The sequence below is a fragment of the Leuciscus leuciscus genome, assembly GCF_965113295.1.
Source record: "Leuciscus leuciscus genome assembly, chromosome: 7".
Taxonomy (NCBI): domain Eukaryota; kingdom Metazoa; phylum Chordata; class Actinopteri; order Cypriniformes; family Leuciscidae; genus Leuciscus; species Leuciscus leuciscus.
The window spans coordinates 12,696,040-12,712,235 of record NC_138731.1 but is presented as its reverse complement, the minus strand read 5'-3'; the positions used below and the strand labels follow the sequence as shown (position 1 = coordinate 12,712,235).

At 36.9% G+C, this 16,196-nt stretch overlaps 1 protein-coding gene across 2 annotated transcripts in view; it reads right to left on the bottom strand.

The window, feature by feature from the left end:
• Positions 1 to 16,196, bottom strand: part of mylka (myosin, light chain kinase a) — a 116,422-nt gene that overhangs the window by 67,865 nt on the left and 32,361 nt on the right. The window contains exons 1-7 of one of the 2 annotated variants that reach the window (XM_082176031.1): positions 6,626 to 6,821; positions 4,453 to 4,660; positions 3,350 to 3,395; positions 2,713 to 2,878; positions 2,457 to 2,622; positions 1,970 to 1,991; positions 110 to 597 (exon numbers count right to left, since the gene is read on the bottom strand). In XM_082176031.1, the coding sequence (XP_082032157.1) occupies positions 110 to 597; positions 1,970 to 1,991; positions 2,457 to 2,622; positions 2,713 to 2,878; positions 3,350 to 3,395; positions 4,453 to 4,660; positions 6,626 to 6,628 (1,099 nt within the window). In that variant the 5' untranslated portion in view covers positions 6,629 to 6,821. Of the gene's footprint in view, positions 1 to 109; positions 598 to 1,969; positions 1,992 to 2,456; positions 2,623 to 2,712; positions 2,879 to 3,349; positions 3,396 to 4,452; positions 4,661 to 6,625; positions 6,822 to 16,196 lie in introns of those variants that run through there. The other variant, XM_082176030.1, reaches the window with a different exon arrangement.

Here is a 16,196-nt window from a genome sequence, read left to right as displayed (position 1 = left end):
TGGTCAGATCATAGCAGCATTGATCAATCAGCCTTCAAGACCAGAACTAAATACTAATACTGACTAAACTCTAAATTTGATCCCAGTCACTTCAGTTCACTAGACTCACCTTGGCATCTGAAAGTGACCTTTTCTCCCTGCATGACCTCTTGGCTCTGAGGCTGATAGTCAAAACTGGGCAGAGTTTCTAAGACATCCATGTTGCTCTCTCTGGTTTGTTGGCTTTTGTCTCTGCTGGACTCCACCCGTGACGGTTCAGGCATCTGTCCTGGAGCTCTGAACCTATCCGAAACTCTCTTTGTGCCATGTGACTCAATCTTTACAATGTTTTGACTTCTTACATTGACAAAGTTTGATGTCTTGTCACTAGCTGGTGATCTTCCATCTGTGGATTTGCTGATGGGTTGTGAGGATAGGGTTGATGTTATTTTTGGTGTGTCAGTTCTGGTCATGGGGGGAACACTGGCTATAATGGTAGTGGACAGTGGTGTGCGTGTTTCTGTAGTTACGGTTTGGACAGATGTGCTAGAAGTTTTCTGTTCAATGTCAAGACCGTTGGTGCTGTGCTTGACCGGATCCTGAAATCGTTTGGGAACGCTAAGGAAAGAAAGATCCTAAAGTCAAGTGAACAGTCTTGTTGCTGTGTTTCCACCCACCCATTGTTATGTGCTTTTTGGGATATTGCATAAAGAAACAACTGGATGGAAACGCCAAGATGCGCATGAATTAAAAAAAATTCAATCGTTTGAGTTGGATTTTTATTAGATTAGGAAAACATGCTCATAAACTATGATGGAAACACATTTACCGAATAAAATAAAATAAATGTGCATAAAAAAAAACATGTGACTGTGCGATGGAACGGCATAACTGGACAAAACAGGGAACCGATTTTTTTGCACAGCATCTGAAATGCTGTTATGGTTGTTCTGAAATGCCTGAGCAAAATCTGTTGTCAAAGCGGTTCTGTATAATTACCTTCCAGAACAGTCTTACACGACTGTGTTCCCAAACAGCAGGGATCCGCTCCAGATTATTATTATTAGCCAGAGAAAAACTAATGTTTAAAAGTCAAGGGTCAGAAGCCCACCTAAAGCAAACACTAAATAAGTCACATAATGGTGACATCAAATCAAATATTTTCAATAAAACGTCAACATCTAAATATCTGTTAATTCTCAAGTCAAACTGGTTAGTAATAAGTGAAGCTGGTAATGCGGTTTGTGGAGTTCAATAGTCCACGTCCAGTACCTGCTGGGAAACTTCCCGCTTAATGTTTTTTGCTAAACATTTTTAGAATGTTTTTAGATAATGTTATCCTACCATTTAGGAAAACGTTCTGGGAACAAAAATTAAACTTGCCACTGAAAACATTACTAGAACAAAACATTTTCTAGCTGGGTGGTCAAAATTTAGATGATCAAGTCTCTTCTCGTCAACTAACGTTTAGTCGACTATTGGGGGAACTAGAACAAGTTTTTTTTTTTTTTTTTTACTGGACCAGGACCAGGGGTCCGCAAGGGATTACTTGGGGATCAGTGTAAATGTTTAGAAAAAAAGTGTACAAATAAAAATATACAAAAAATAGATATAAAGAATAAGTAAATAGACTAATACAAAAAATTTAAATAAACAAAAAACACAGCGATGCAAAGAAATTAAATATATTATATCTTGGCTGATATGACTGTAATCTTGGACTTTATACAGACACCTATTGCTCTAGATGTAGCATCACACAAAAGATACGCAAAAGATCTTGATGCTATAAAAATACTGCATTCAGCCAGTTATATGATTCAACATGTAGATTGAAACAGATTTTTCTAGGCCAAACACATGACAAGTCTTCAACTCATGTGCATGGACATTATTGTAGAAAGATTTATTAAAAGTACTATTCATTTCTTTTTAGATCTTAAAAGAAAAGAAAAGGTCAAAAAAGAAAAAAGAAGAAGTCTTTACTTACATGGCTGTCTCAGTGTCTCCATCTGCAACAGATCAATCAGAATTTCAGACTTTAAACTGTGACTTTTATTTATTTATTTATTTATTTTAGCTGGATAATATTAAGACATTAATGAAACACATATTGCTATAGTTACTGCCCTGACATCTGTGGAAAATTCTGTAACCAAAGACTGAATATGATCCAACAAGGATCCAGGGCACCAGCCTCATTGGTGGCTCTCATTTGTCGCAATATTGAAATATAATATTCATACAATGAGAATTATTTTAAAAATATGAGAAATAAAGTTGCAATTGTGAGCTATAAAGCTGCAATAATGCCAATGAATTCTGCATTTACAAAACACTTTGCCAAAGTATACGTTTTAAAATTTTACATGAGAAAAAATTTAGATAGATGGTGGTAGTTAGAGCCCATGGGGAAGTGGCCTACATTAGCCTGGTCTAGAATCCATTCGTAATCTGTTTCTGCACCCTTCTCTTACCTTGTACAATGAGTTCAGCAGTTGCAGAGGCTTTCCCAGCACTGTTGGCCACCAGACAGGTGTACACGCCAGCGTCCTCTGAGCACACATGGCGAATCTCCAGGAAATGCATTCCTGATCTCTCAAACATGTTATAGTGATCCGATGGCTGGATCTTATCTTCTCCCTGACAGAGGAAACACGGGGAATGAATATTCCCACACTACCTGCACTTGACCCAAACTGTGATTTCAAATATTGGTTAATCATGTCTCACCTTACACCACTGCACCAGTGGCTGGGGTCGCCCCGTGATCTTGGCAGAGAATTTGCCACTCTGTCCAACTTTGAGATACAGGCGAGAAGGTTTAGTCACAAACTTTGGGGGGCTTTCACCCCAGATACTGGGTCTATTCTCTACTGCAGGAACACCCATAGATCCGCTGGTGACAAAAGAGAGAAAATGTATGTAATGCTTCTGATTCACACGACTAAACCCAGGAACATACATTTATTGCATGCACATGCAGTTTTTTTTTCTTCAAATTAGCTCAATTATGTCCTCAGGTGGCAGGCAGCAATGGCCAAAATGTTGGCCAAATGTTAATTGAGAATGCATATTTGACAAAAATGTCATAGCTTATACATTTTTGTCAGGTGTATTTTCATTACCAACCAGCTCCAAGATAAAGTGCAACAATACATTTGATTTTAAGCTGAGAAAAATATGACTACGATACTTTTGTGAATCATATTCTTCACATGATGATAATTTAACAAAATGAATGAACAAAAACAGTAACAGAAAACAATGTATAACTAACTACCAAAATGATATGGCATGTTGTGTATTTCATATTCACGCATGAAATTTCCTTGTGTGGTGCTTTTCGGACAGTGTGTATGTATCTCACCCTGCTCTGTTGGAGGAAGGAAGATTGTATTTTTTCACAGCATTTCCTGTGTGGGATGGAAAAGGTTATTCATGAAGCTCCAAATACAATGTATACACTCATCCGTAAACACACAGAATTCATTAGAAACATAAAAAGCACATATTTCCCCTTTCCTCTTTCTCTCCTCCCTTCATAAACATGCAACAGCTGCTATTATCTGCTGCTAGTTGTAAAATATTTGAATGGCTCCATATGTTTGTGTTTTTGTGAAGTATGCTGGAGGAAGTTTATTAAGCATTTATTAGTCTATAAATCAGTACAGATGTAGTGCTGCATCTCTGTCTGTGAAGACTTTTACTGCAGGTAAAAAGTGGAAAATGAGAAATGCATTACACCGTAATGTAAACTTTTAAGTGCAGTTGTAATCAAAATTATTCAATCCCCATTGCGAATCAAGTTTATTGGCAGAATTTACAGACTTAAATAATTGCATAAACTTGAATATACCACCCAAGTCATGTTGACAACTTTTTTATGGTTCCTTTTGTGAACTTGACAGCCTCACCGTGTGTAATGGAAAAGAGCAGCTTGGACATTCTGCCTAACATCTTCAATCTCTAAAACACACCATCAGAACCAACTGCTCTTGTTTTTGAAAGATTATTTTCTTATTCACCATTTTTGTCAGTAAAAATGTCTAAGATTAGTTAAAAGGTTTTTTGTTGTCTTCTGATTGTATTTTATTTAATGTGTTTATATTTTTTACGCTGCATGTTTTCCTTAAATGCTTTCTTTTTATATGCTCAAAGTTTTATTGTACAGCACTTTGGCACAAATTAACTCTATTGCTTTTAAATGTGCTATAGAAATAACTTGTTTACTTTTTTGTGACTTTTTTGACTTGACTGATAGTAGACTTGCCAGTAGACGAGATGTACGCAGATGTGTAACATAGGGCCTGTTATATATTCTAGATATCCTGGCCATATATTCTCCAATTTACTTATTTTTCTTAATCTACAGCGTAGATTATCCCATAACCCAAACATTGATCACTGACCCTGATCTTTCTAGAACACTGTCTCAAAATGAGCCTCAAGCCCATTAAGATGATTATTTACCTTCCACAACGATCTCCACGGTAACCTGGCAGCTCCCAGCATCATTGACAGCTTCACAGGTGTAACGTCCTCTATCGTCATCCTGGACTTCCTGAACCACCAGACTAAAGGTTCCACGAGCAGTTTGTTCCATAGAATAATGATCCCCTGCTATCAGCAGCTTCCCATTCCTAAACCAGCAGACCTGGGGCTCTGGAAATCCACGTACCTGACAAAGATCACATATACACAGGAAGCTAAGAGATCAACACTCCAACAAATGTAAAATTAGTCAAACATACATAAAGAGAAATGAACGGCATTCTGGACATGCTTGAAAGCCAGTGAACAGAATCGGGAACAGCCTTAATTATTAGTTACTCAGTAACTGATTATCAGCGTTGCCCAGCTTATAGACCAAGAGGGAAAAAGCTCTCCTACTTATTTCCTGAGATTTCTGCATGTGTGTGTGGTGTGTGATGAACAAGAGAAACTTCATATCAGCCGCAGTACCTCTATTTCTGTCATTACTCTTTCTTGATTATAATAATTTATGATTTTGCCAGAAATTCAAACCAACAGCAAAAAAGTGCAAAAAAGGAGCCATTTTACTCATGTAAATCCAGGGGTTCCCAATCCTGCTCCTGGACAGTCAACTTTTTTGAGTTTTGCTCCCTTGCACACAAAGGTATCTCCTGAAAGGGCAGCATAATCTGATCTACAGCTAAAGTTGGTTATAACTGAATGGATATTTAATTACTAAAGTACTAATTACATTTCCTCTCTCCTGAGATTCCTTCAACTGATCGATTATTAAAGTCAGCATAGATGTATCCATCGCTGCCTTTGATATCCCACAATCCTGTGCTTTCCTTTCTGTGACAGTTGAGCTAAAAAAAAGAAGAGAGTGTCTAAAAGTTGCGGTTGGTGGTCAGTCTGTGTGTAAATGTACGTTTTTGACCAACATTTTCCATTTTGTGTATAATTTCTAGCGAGAAATTACTATATTAGTAATTAAATATTTGCTTTGTTTTCACTAAAGCTCTCTATTTTGCTGTAGATCATTAAACCATTGTGCTGCCTCACAAGTCTGTCTGAAATCAGTTTTGTGAGATACGTTTGGGCGCAAATGCTGCCTGCAAAGTTATTGCCTGATAGTCAGCTGCCAAGGTTTTCGGACACAGCCCTTTATTAGCTGGTTCAGGGGCTAACCTTAAACTTTGCAGGACGTTGGCCCTCCAGGAGCAGGATTGGGCACCTCTTTAAAGACTATGTTACTACTATGATAATACTATGGTTTTGGTCATGGAACAGTAGTACTAAACATATTTTCCTTGAATTACTTTGGAATACTGTTTAAATACCATGGTAAACAAATATGGCAATCATTTGGTTCCATTGTATATATCAAAGTTCCATGGTACCCATTTTCAGAAGAAATGTTTACCAACACATTGTTAAGGTAGTTGCCAGGTTGTTACACACTTACTAAGGTGTTTTTTTTATTCAAAACCTCCCCCCCAAAAAAACAGCAAACTAGCCTTCCGGATCAGCTTATTAACATCATGACTAAACTTGTCTTGCCTCAGCAAACACCATGCATTATTTTCATTTGCCCTGAGAATTCTTTTGTAGTAGTGAAATGTTTATCAGTTATAGATCAGCACAAAGAAAGGAGCACCTGATCCGTCTATAATACAATAAACACAAATGCCTGAGTCATTTTGATGGGAGCGGTACTACTGTGCTTCTTGTGAAGAGCTCATACTCACTCCTGTTCACTTCATTGATCTCTTTCTACTTGTTTCCTCTCGGTTCTATCAACCATTCCAAATCTGTGTGCTGACCATGTCTAATAAGGACACCATATGGATAATCTCCCCCATTCACCCTGTCTTTTACTAATGTTGGCCTGTCTTGTTTCTGCAGATCTCAGTGAGATTGTTTAACATTGTACATTGGAAGTGGACCAATCAAATCATGAAACACAATCTACCTCTCTGTCTGCAAACCAGCAGCGCCACACATCCACTTCACATGAAACTAAAATCAGAGGAAACTGCTAACTACTACAAGCTGCAACAGATTTCAGATCGAATACACAAATTTATACAGCTCGATAGCTAGTAGACAATAGATTGATTCCAGATGCCCTTCCAAAATTCCAAGGCTAAAATGAAAGCAAAAACTTTACCATACAGCAAAGGTTTCTAGGAGCGTGTCAAGACTGGCCTCTCTTCCTTTCAGGCAAACGGACCTCACAGTGACAGGTCCACTTCACTGCAGATTTGCCCAAAAATAGCAATATTAGCTCAGAATTCTTTATTAAATCAGTGCCGTGCTGGTATTTCCTCTATGTCGGCTGCTGTTTTTCTTGTGTACACTCTCTCGGTTTGAAGCCTTTACTCTGAGACATGTGGTCAAGAGCTCTACCTCAAAAATCCAGCAGGACTCACTTCCGATGCTGAGGGGAGGAAAAACACAGGGTTGTTTGCACAAAACATCTGCTTTTTTTCGTGTTTCTCTCACACAATTCATACTGACAGCACAAGTAGGGCACAAGTCTTAAGCAAGACCAGACAAAGAGAGGACTATTGTATTCACAGTCTATTGCCCTATAAAGAGAATTGGCCAAACAATGATAAATTGATACATTTTTGTACATGCTAAACTCCCCACCAACTGTTCTGGGGTGCATTCCTCGTAACTCTCTGCTTAACTACCATAGTACAATGCATCTATGGAGAAATTAACTAGCTAGTCACAAGTTTCCCAAAACCATAGTAACTTTTCTCATCTGTTTTTTTAACCTTGTTGGTTTAACTATACAGAACTCTCATTAACTCTTTCACCGCCATTGAAATTTCCGTATTTCCGTGTTTTCACTGTTGTACGGTAGGGCGCGCTACTAGGCATTTTCTGAAAGAGCACTGAATTTCCTGATCAAAACATGCGAAAAAGAAGCAGATATCATATGTACTGTAAGCAGATGCATATGTAAAATAACACAATCATCAAAATTAAACAGCATATAAATCAAAACTGCCTAATTTGAATGCATGAAATGTCGACCCAGGACGAGCTACAGGACTGTGAAGCTTTGGGGGTGTTGATGGACTCGATCTACTCCATCTGTGTTTTAATCATCATTCTGAATCCGATCTGGATGTAGTCTTTGAAAAAACGCGATTTTCTCAGCTTTTTGCTAAAACTGTTGCTTTTTTTAAAGAAACTTACCCATATTCAAGTGTTGATAAAAAAAAATTAAAAAAATTTTTTAAAAAAAAAGCATAAAATAATGCTTTTTTTTGTTTAAAGGTACAATATGTAAGAATTTTGTATCAAAATATCCAAAAACCACTTGCACAGTGTTATATATTTCTTTAAATTGTGTACTTACATTATCCTAAATGTTTCCAAGAATTAGTAAATTCAGAGAAATTCACAATTTTAAATAGTGCCCGTCACTTGCGACAGCGTGTTCCATGCACATTTTAGAGTGGCCTTTTATCTGCTTGACTGCAAACAGTACTAAATACACCCTTGGAACATATGAGTAGATGTACCGTGGCTAGTGAAATGACAGGAGTACTCTTCATTTTGGCTTTGGGGCACTGCGTGTGTACATACACAAAGAACAGCAACAACATGAGACAAAACCACATACCCAGCTTGTTCTAATACATCAATATTGTTTGTTATGCTACAAGATCACTAGCAATCAAAATGCACTCTTCTTTTAATGATTCCTTTAGACTGCTGCCCAGAACTCATTCCAGGGAACATCAGACTCCACAGACATGCTCTGAGGCGTCTCACAAGATTCCTCATCTAGAGGCCAAACTGAGACACAATGTAGAGTGGTTTTTTTTTATTTTTTTTTATTTTTTTTTATGTTTTTTATGTTATATAATTTGTTTTTTATGATGGCTTGTTTTTGTAATCTAAACATGATGACAGCGGCTCAACTGAAACAATGTTGACAAATTCTAGCGTCTGAGATGTTGATTTCCTAAATAAGAGTGCAGACTGATGGTACATGCAGAGTTCGGAGGTTCTCTGGCTGATCTGGAATCAGCACTGGGGATGTTCCACCTGGCTCTCATTATGGGGCCTCAGACAAATATTCACTAATGACCTGCTGTTGATGATATACAGCCAAAACTTTACATAGCACATACTTACATAGCTACTAACCACATTCTATAAAACAAGTTATATACTATATGCTCAATTTAGTGTATTCTGAGTTATCCATTCAGTAATGTACACATGCCACACACTCTAAAAAGCAATACACTCACAGACTTTAAGTGAAATCTGACTATCATGAGAATAAACTAGACTTGCATTTACTGAAACTTTTGCTGACTTGAACTAGCCCTAGTGAGAAAAAAAAGTATACTTTATTGTATTTGAAATATATTTCCTTTTTCAATAGTACATTCAATATACTAACACAAATTGTACTATCTTTAATATATTAATAGTATATTAGCATCATGCTTTTACCTATTTTCACAATACAACTTTTAACACACTTTAAAATAATTGTACTTTGGTATAATTTCTAAAAATATATTTTAGAAAAATATACTTGAAGTGAAAATGTAGTTTATTTGTATTTATTTGCACTTTATTAAAAATATATTTTATGTATATTTTAACTGTGTGCTGGAAATATATACTTTCAAAATACATTATAGTATACAATATTATTTTGTACAAATTATAGCTAAGTATTATTTGTCTATTAATGTGCATTTGTTATGAAGACAAAGTGTGCAATTTGAAGCGCCGTTGTGCTTCAGGCGACCCGAGTTCGAGTCCCGCCTCGCGGAGCTTTCCTGATCCCATCCCCCCTCTCTCTGTCCCACCTCACTTCCAGTCTAGCTACTGTCCTATCCTAATAAAAGGCAAAAATTAAAATGGCTCGGGTCTGGGACGACACTATGTTGCTGTCTGGGTGGTAGACATGTCACTTTGAAAAATCACAAAACATACAACAACCAGCATAATATTATTTTGCAGAAATATCTTCACAGGGAAATTTTTCTATGTTGCTGTCTGGGTAGTGAGTGGCATTAAAAGCCACGAAGACGAACGTGAATCTGGCAACATTTTATTCAGTTGGTTGTTGTACATATCGCAGCAGTTTTAAATGAAATCGTGTTTGATAGAGCGACCACATTTGCTGATAGAGCAAGAACACATTCGTTAAAGCAACCATGGCATTTTAGTTTCCTCCCACAAGTCTCTTTTTTCACAGGACTCATTCCCGAGTGCTCCGGCTCATGCAATTCTGGACCAGGTGAGGTGGAACTTTGCATTCGCCTGAAAAAATCTTTGCGTTCCCACATTTGCGAGAGAACGCAAAGGCAGTGCCAAATATTTTTTCCTCCCATATCATTTTTTTTTCTTTACCAAGTCCCTTTAAGGTCTCCATAGTTTTAGTAGTATAACCGCATGAAAATGTCATCATAATTTGCATCAACAGGAATAAAAGTTGTGTTTTTTGCTGCCACTACAGTGTTCATTTCAGCCGATATCTGCAGTGAATTTTAAAGGTAACTTTTTGGAGTTTACAAAAAAAAAACAAGTAGGGACAGTATAAGCACACTTTTCAAGGAGCCTATGTTGGTATTAGCCTTTAGTTTTATGTAGATGAAATGCTGAATCACCAACACATTACAGTATGTATGCAAAGCACACAATATGTCCTCGCTGTTGGTTACATTTAACAATATAATACCGCATTCATATTATGTTCTGTTTCTGTTTTTATCATTTAGACAGTAAATGATAAGTCCAACAATGTGAACAGCTCAGAGTACAATTTGTTGTCAATACGTAAGCATGCACAGTAGTTCCAACTTATGCATAAATGCAACATAAGTCTTGAGGAGATTCTTTCATTTTAATCAAAAAAAAAAAAAAAAGAAAGAAAGAAAAAAAAAGAAAGAAAGAAAGAAAGAAAAAGTTTTAATAGAGCATGTACATATACAGGTTTCTTATTGAGCAAGAAGCTAGTGAGTCTTTTTCTTTCTTCTACAAAGTTAATTATATATGTTTCAAGGTAAATCATTATATAATAGCCATTTAATATAATTAATAGTGTTAACTGATAGTAAAAACAAATACATGTCTGGTTTGGTGGGGGTTAAGTGGTATTGAGCATGACTGGTGAACTTTGATGAGAACAACAACAACAAAAAGAAAACACTACATTAAACGGTTTAAGTTGAAATAATTGTGAGGAAAGAGAACCAGAATTGAGATGAATTATAATGCAGTGCTCCCTTTCAAGCATTGTAAATAACTCTCCTAGCTCAAACGGGTGGCATACCGTCACTCATGGCCCTCAGGTCATGAAGGTTTATATAGTAAACTGATACACACCGCTCACATTCCACTGGGTAGTGGGCCGAAAAATCAGGCTGTTGTTTGACAGTGAACTCAACCTCATGTTTCTCCCTCTCTCTCTCTCTCTTTCCTGTTATCACTTTTTCCTGGCTTCACCTTCGCTGTTAAAACCTGGCGAGGTCACGCACCTGAAATACTGCGTACAATCAGTCTAGAGGCTCCCAGAGCCCTCAAACATTCTGATATCATTAACATATGCTCAGCTTCTCTGTTAAACACAACTCATTCTGCTTCCCTATATTCTTATCCACAGTGTCCATTTCTGTAGAAATATCACCAAAGTTTCATTAAAAAAAGCCTGTTTAATATACATGTAAAACATGGTTTTATACCTGGACACAACGATTTTTAGATGAATGCATTATCATGTATACTATATGTTTGAACATACAGATGTTGAGGATCTTAATCCTTTTGATCTTATGCTTAAAGGGACAGAAAGGAATAGGGATAGAAAAATTGAATTCTGTCATCATTTAGCCTACCCCTCAAGTTATTCCAAAATGAATTATGAAGTATTTTCTTTTCCATACTATGGAAGCCAACTGTTTGGTTACTCATATTCTTCAAAATATCTTCTTTTGTGTTCAGCAAATTCATACAGGTTTGGAACTACTTGAGGGCGAGTAAACGATGAAAGAATTTGTTTATTTTATAATTATCGTGTAAAACATTTCCGCCTCTTTCTCCCCTTATCAACAAACCTCTTTAAAACTGCATTCAAAGTTCTTTATTAAACTAGCATTTTAATGTTTAAATGGGATAACTGGAGGAGCAGACAGTAAAGAACAGCAGGCAACACATGTGGCAGAATACATGAGAACTTCTTCAATACTGTTTAAAAAGGCATCCTAGGACGCACTTAAAGGGATAGTTCACTTTGAAATTAAATTTTGGTATGTTTTAGCTTACCTCAAGGGCATCCAAGATGTAGGTGTCTTTTTTTCCGCAGTAGTTTCAATTTTGATATTTTTAGGTCAAACCGTTCTTGTCTGTCAGTCATATAATGCAGGTCTATGGTCACTGTCTCAAAGAGCATGCACAGAGTCCAAATTAAAACAATTTCCCATCGTCCAAATTAAACAATTCCCCATCGTAAGTACACATTGATGGCCTAAGACACGAAACGAGCGGTTTGTGTGAGAAAACGAACAGTATTTATATCGTTTTTACCTCTTGAATACAGCTGCGTCCAAGTGATCTGAGAGCGCGGGCGGGTATAGATATCTACACTAGATGTTGCCTTGGCTACTGCAGTTCATTGGAAACCGTAGCCAAGGCGACATCTAGTGTATAAATCTATACCCGCCAAAGTGGGAAATTAAAGTATATTTAATTTCAAAGTGAACTATCCCTTTAATGATGCACTTATTTGCATGCATTACTTTATGATTAAGTTGTTGCCTACTGACATGCATCCACATTTTTTTGTGTCCTTCCTTTGTTTTTTGTTTTTATTGTTTCCTAAAAATATAAATACTATAAATAAATACTGAAGAGAGAGATACTGCAACCTAAAAAAAAACAAAAAACAAAAAAGATATTTAGATGCCTGCTGAGTTTTCCAAATGTTGAGCAGTTATTAGTTGTGGAAGAACATTGTCTTGGCACAGCTTTTGAAGTGCCTGTTTATTTTCAAAAGTGCCTAATCATGTCAGTAGTGTGTAATTATTAATGTCACAATTGGACGCAAGCTTCACAAACACATTTAGTGAAAGATGGATGTGAACACCATGTTCATTCTAAAGCCTGATCTGTGATAAATGATTGCTTTGATATGCAAGGTTTCAGGGGTAGCGATGTCACAAAATGGTTCAATCCATCGACTGAACAGTCAATTTCACATTGTTTCTTTTAGTAGCATGAGAAACAACTGTTATCCCAATAGTTATTAAATTATTTACACAAAGAGATCAAAGAAAGCTCACTTTATAATCACTGGAGCTGTCAATAACTTTAGTTCAGTGCAAGTTCTGCTCTCCTGCCAAAACTCCTGTTTTAATTCATAAAACAGTTCATTAAAATTGTCTTAAAATTGAAGCGACGTAACTGACGCTGTTAGGTCACATGATAATGACAGCATGGCAAATGTAGTGTGTCCGGATTATATTCACACACACACTCATGCTATACAGAACGTACTTTAGCGGTCATGAAGTAATTACTTTTTCAAAATAAGTACCTACTCAAGAGAGTATACGATGTTGGACACAGCCAGTGTTTTCCTCTCGCTCGCTCGATTTCTGGGAGATTCACAGAACTTCTGGGAGAGGTGGGATATATCAGTGTAAAGATAATGCAGAATATGAGTATTGGAACCGTTTCAGATATTTCAGTATCCATATGTATTTTTTTTTTAAAACAATATTTTTGACAGCATTATTGAGTTGGCTCACCCGATTTATGTTTTGTGTTTCATAATTTCCGGTAAGGGAACATAGTGAGCATTAATGCTCCCTTGTTTTCACAGTGCATTGTGAGACTTTTTAGGGAGCAAACTTTTCAGTGCACTGGAAGGAATTTGCAATTGAGACTAGGAGCAGATCGACACGCACCCAGCGTTTGAACACTTATAAAAATGTCTCTTGCCTTAAAATGGTGTCTAGGTAGCCAGCTGACTTATGCCACAGAAATAACATTTATCTCTGTTTAAGAGATTTAAGAGATCTATTTAAGAGATCTATCCTTATCAATTCATTTATCAACATATTTTGGTACACATATACAGTATATATATAATGAAAAATTAGGGACAACAGATTTATTAGGACTGCTGGAAGTGGGAAGCATAAGGATGAATTGAGAGAGAGAAAAAAGTAAGAGGAAAAGCAGTAATTTTATGGAAGTGAAAGTTTACCACGTCTGCTTTCAATAAGCTCCTGTTCTGTACGATTTTGTAAGTCACAGAGAGAGAGAGAGAGAGAGAGAGAGAGAGAGAGAGAGAGAGAGAGAGAGAGAGAGAGAGAGAGAGAGAGAGAGAGAGAGAGAGAGAGAGAGAGAGTGAGTGTCATCATTACTTTTCCTATTGCTCATTCAGGTTAGCGATAAACCAATAACTTTAAGTATTTAACTTTAACAAGTAATTATTCTCGTACGTTACCCTAAAGACATGAATGATCCTCACATCATCTACCGTTTTCAGGATAGGTGTGCTGTTTTAAGTAATCACATCTACAATTAATGCATGCTGGATTATAAACATATGAAACCCAATATCTAACCCCCATATCTGAAGACAAGTATATTAGACACTTGGGGGTGTGCTCTTTTGACTTGGGTCAGCCCCTAAGCAACTAATGTAACAAAATCAACAAAACCAAACCAGTTTTTTTATAATAGACACCACTCCAAAAAACTTCCAGCATAATGATTGATATTGTATGTCAGAAGTCGCTTCTATACAATATGAGTGGAACAACTGCAGACACTTCAATCTTACAAAACTAAAATAAGGCGAACTCATGATATACCGATGCCACTGTAGCTCTTTCCAGCCATTAGAAATGAGATATGTGCTTCTGTGTCCCTGTGAGAGAGGTGTCTGACATTTTTATTGAGGATTCTCTTTCCTGATTAGATTCCTGCTGAACTGGATCGTGCTGAGGTCCTATAAAGAGTTTTAGAGCATGTCTTCCTTTACACTCCAAATGTTCTACTTCAGTTTGTAATGGTCTTTGTCCCTGTGTCTGTGTGTGGTCAGTTATCTGAAACAACATAGCCACAGGTTGCCTCCAATCTGTTTATGTACTGCTGATGCATATTGTAAAATATGGGGAACTTGCCAAAAGCACATGCTACAGTTAAATTTTTATCTTGATTACGGTTATATAATTAATTTCAGATAAACTAACCCCTATTGTAAAATACACACACTGTTGATCACTTTGCATGTCACTCAGACAGTCATTGCCTGTCTAATGGGTGGTTCTTCGACAGAATACACTGCAGTCTAAAAGTCTGTCTCTGTGAGACTATAGGTCATTGTGTTAGATCACACTGTAACATGTTCTCTCACACTCTTGTCTCATGAGAACCAGAGAAACTTCTCTGCACATGGTGCCCCTGAACCTTCACACTTCACAATAAATCTAGCAAATAGAGGTACAAGCATGTGCATGCATGTCTGTTTAAATCTATTTTATTATATGCAAGGTTTACCCAGTAAATATGCCTACTCCTTAAACCAAGAGTTCCCAAAGTACTCCAAAAAAACATTTACAAAATAGTGTAATCCTGTCACGCTGTAGTGTAGATCCAAAGCGCAAGACGAAGGGAGAAATCCAATGAAAACTTTATTTAAATTCACCCACTCAACTAAATATGACTAATACCAGACAAGGAGCTAACTGAAACTAAGGGCTTATATACACAGAGAACAAAGAGAGCTAATGAGACTAAATTAACAAGACACTCCTCAACAGAATACTAAAGCAATCAGAAACCATGGTGACAAACAGGTTTGGGACAGAGGGTGACAGAACTAGCTAGCAACCTAGATTAACAAAGAAACTCAGACTTGAACACACAAACTCAAATCGTGACAAATCCAAAGTGTATATAAATTGTCCAAACCTCATTTTAAAACATGAATCACTGCCCTTGTGAAAAAGAAGTGTGCTTAATTGTATTGAATGTGCACTTGTAGTGTACTTCAAATCTTTAAAGTTTATTTTTAAAAACCTGCACTAACAAGTATAAATTTATAAAATTATAAAATATAATATTAATTAAATAAAAGGCCATTTACGGAGCACACTTTGACTAAGACAATGGGCCCTATCTTGCACCCAGCGCAATTGACTTTGTACACCGACGCATGTATCATTCCTATTTTGCACCCGCACAAAGCGGACTTTTCCCTCCACAGAAGCACGTCGGTTAACTAAGAAATACACTTGCACTCCCCAGGGCGGTTCAGCGCAAAGAGGAGGCGTGTTCCGGCGCAAATGTTCCTTCATGCTATTTTGCAGGTTTAGAAAACAATTGCGCCACTAACCAGGAAAAAATAGTTTAAAGTCAGTGGCGCATGTTATTCATATGCTATTTTAAGGGCGCATGCTTGGCCATAATCAATGTAGCGTGTGCACAACGCGCACTTTGATTCTCTCATCTACACAGAAGCAGCAGTTTTCATTTTTGCAAATCATACATTATTACGATAGATAGATAGATAGATAGATAGATAGATAGATAGATAGATAGATAGATAGATAGATAGATAGATAGATAGACAATTTATTATAAAAGCATACATCTAACTTACACATTTACCCAAATTATCATACGCCTGTTTAACCGAAGTTAATTTGGGTGGGTTTCTCCATCCCCAATGTCCCTGACGA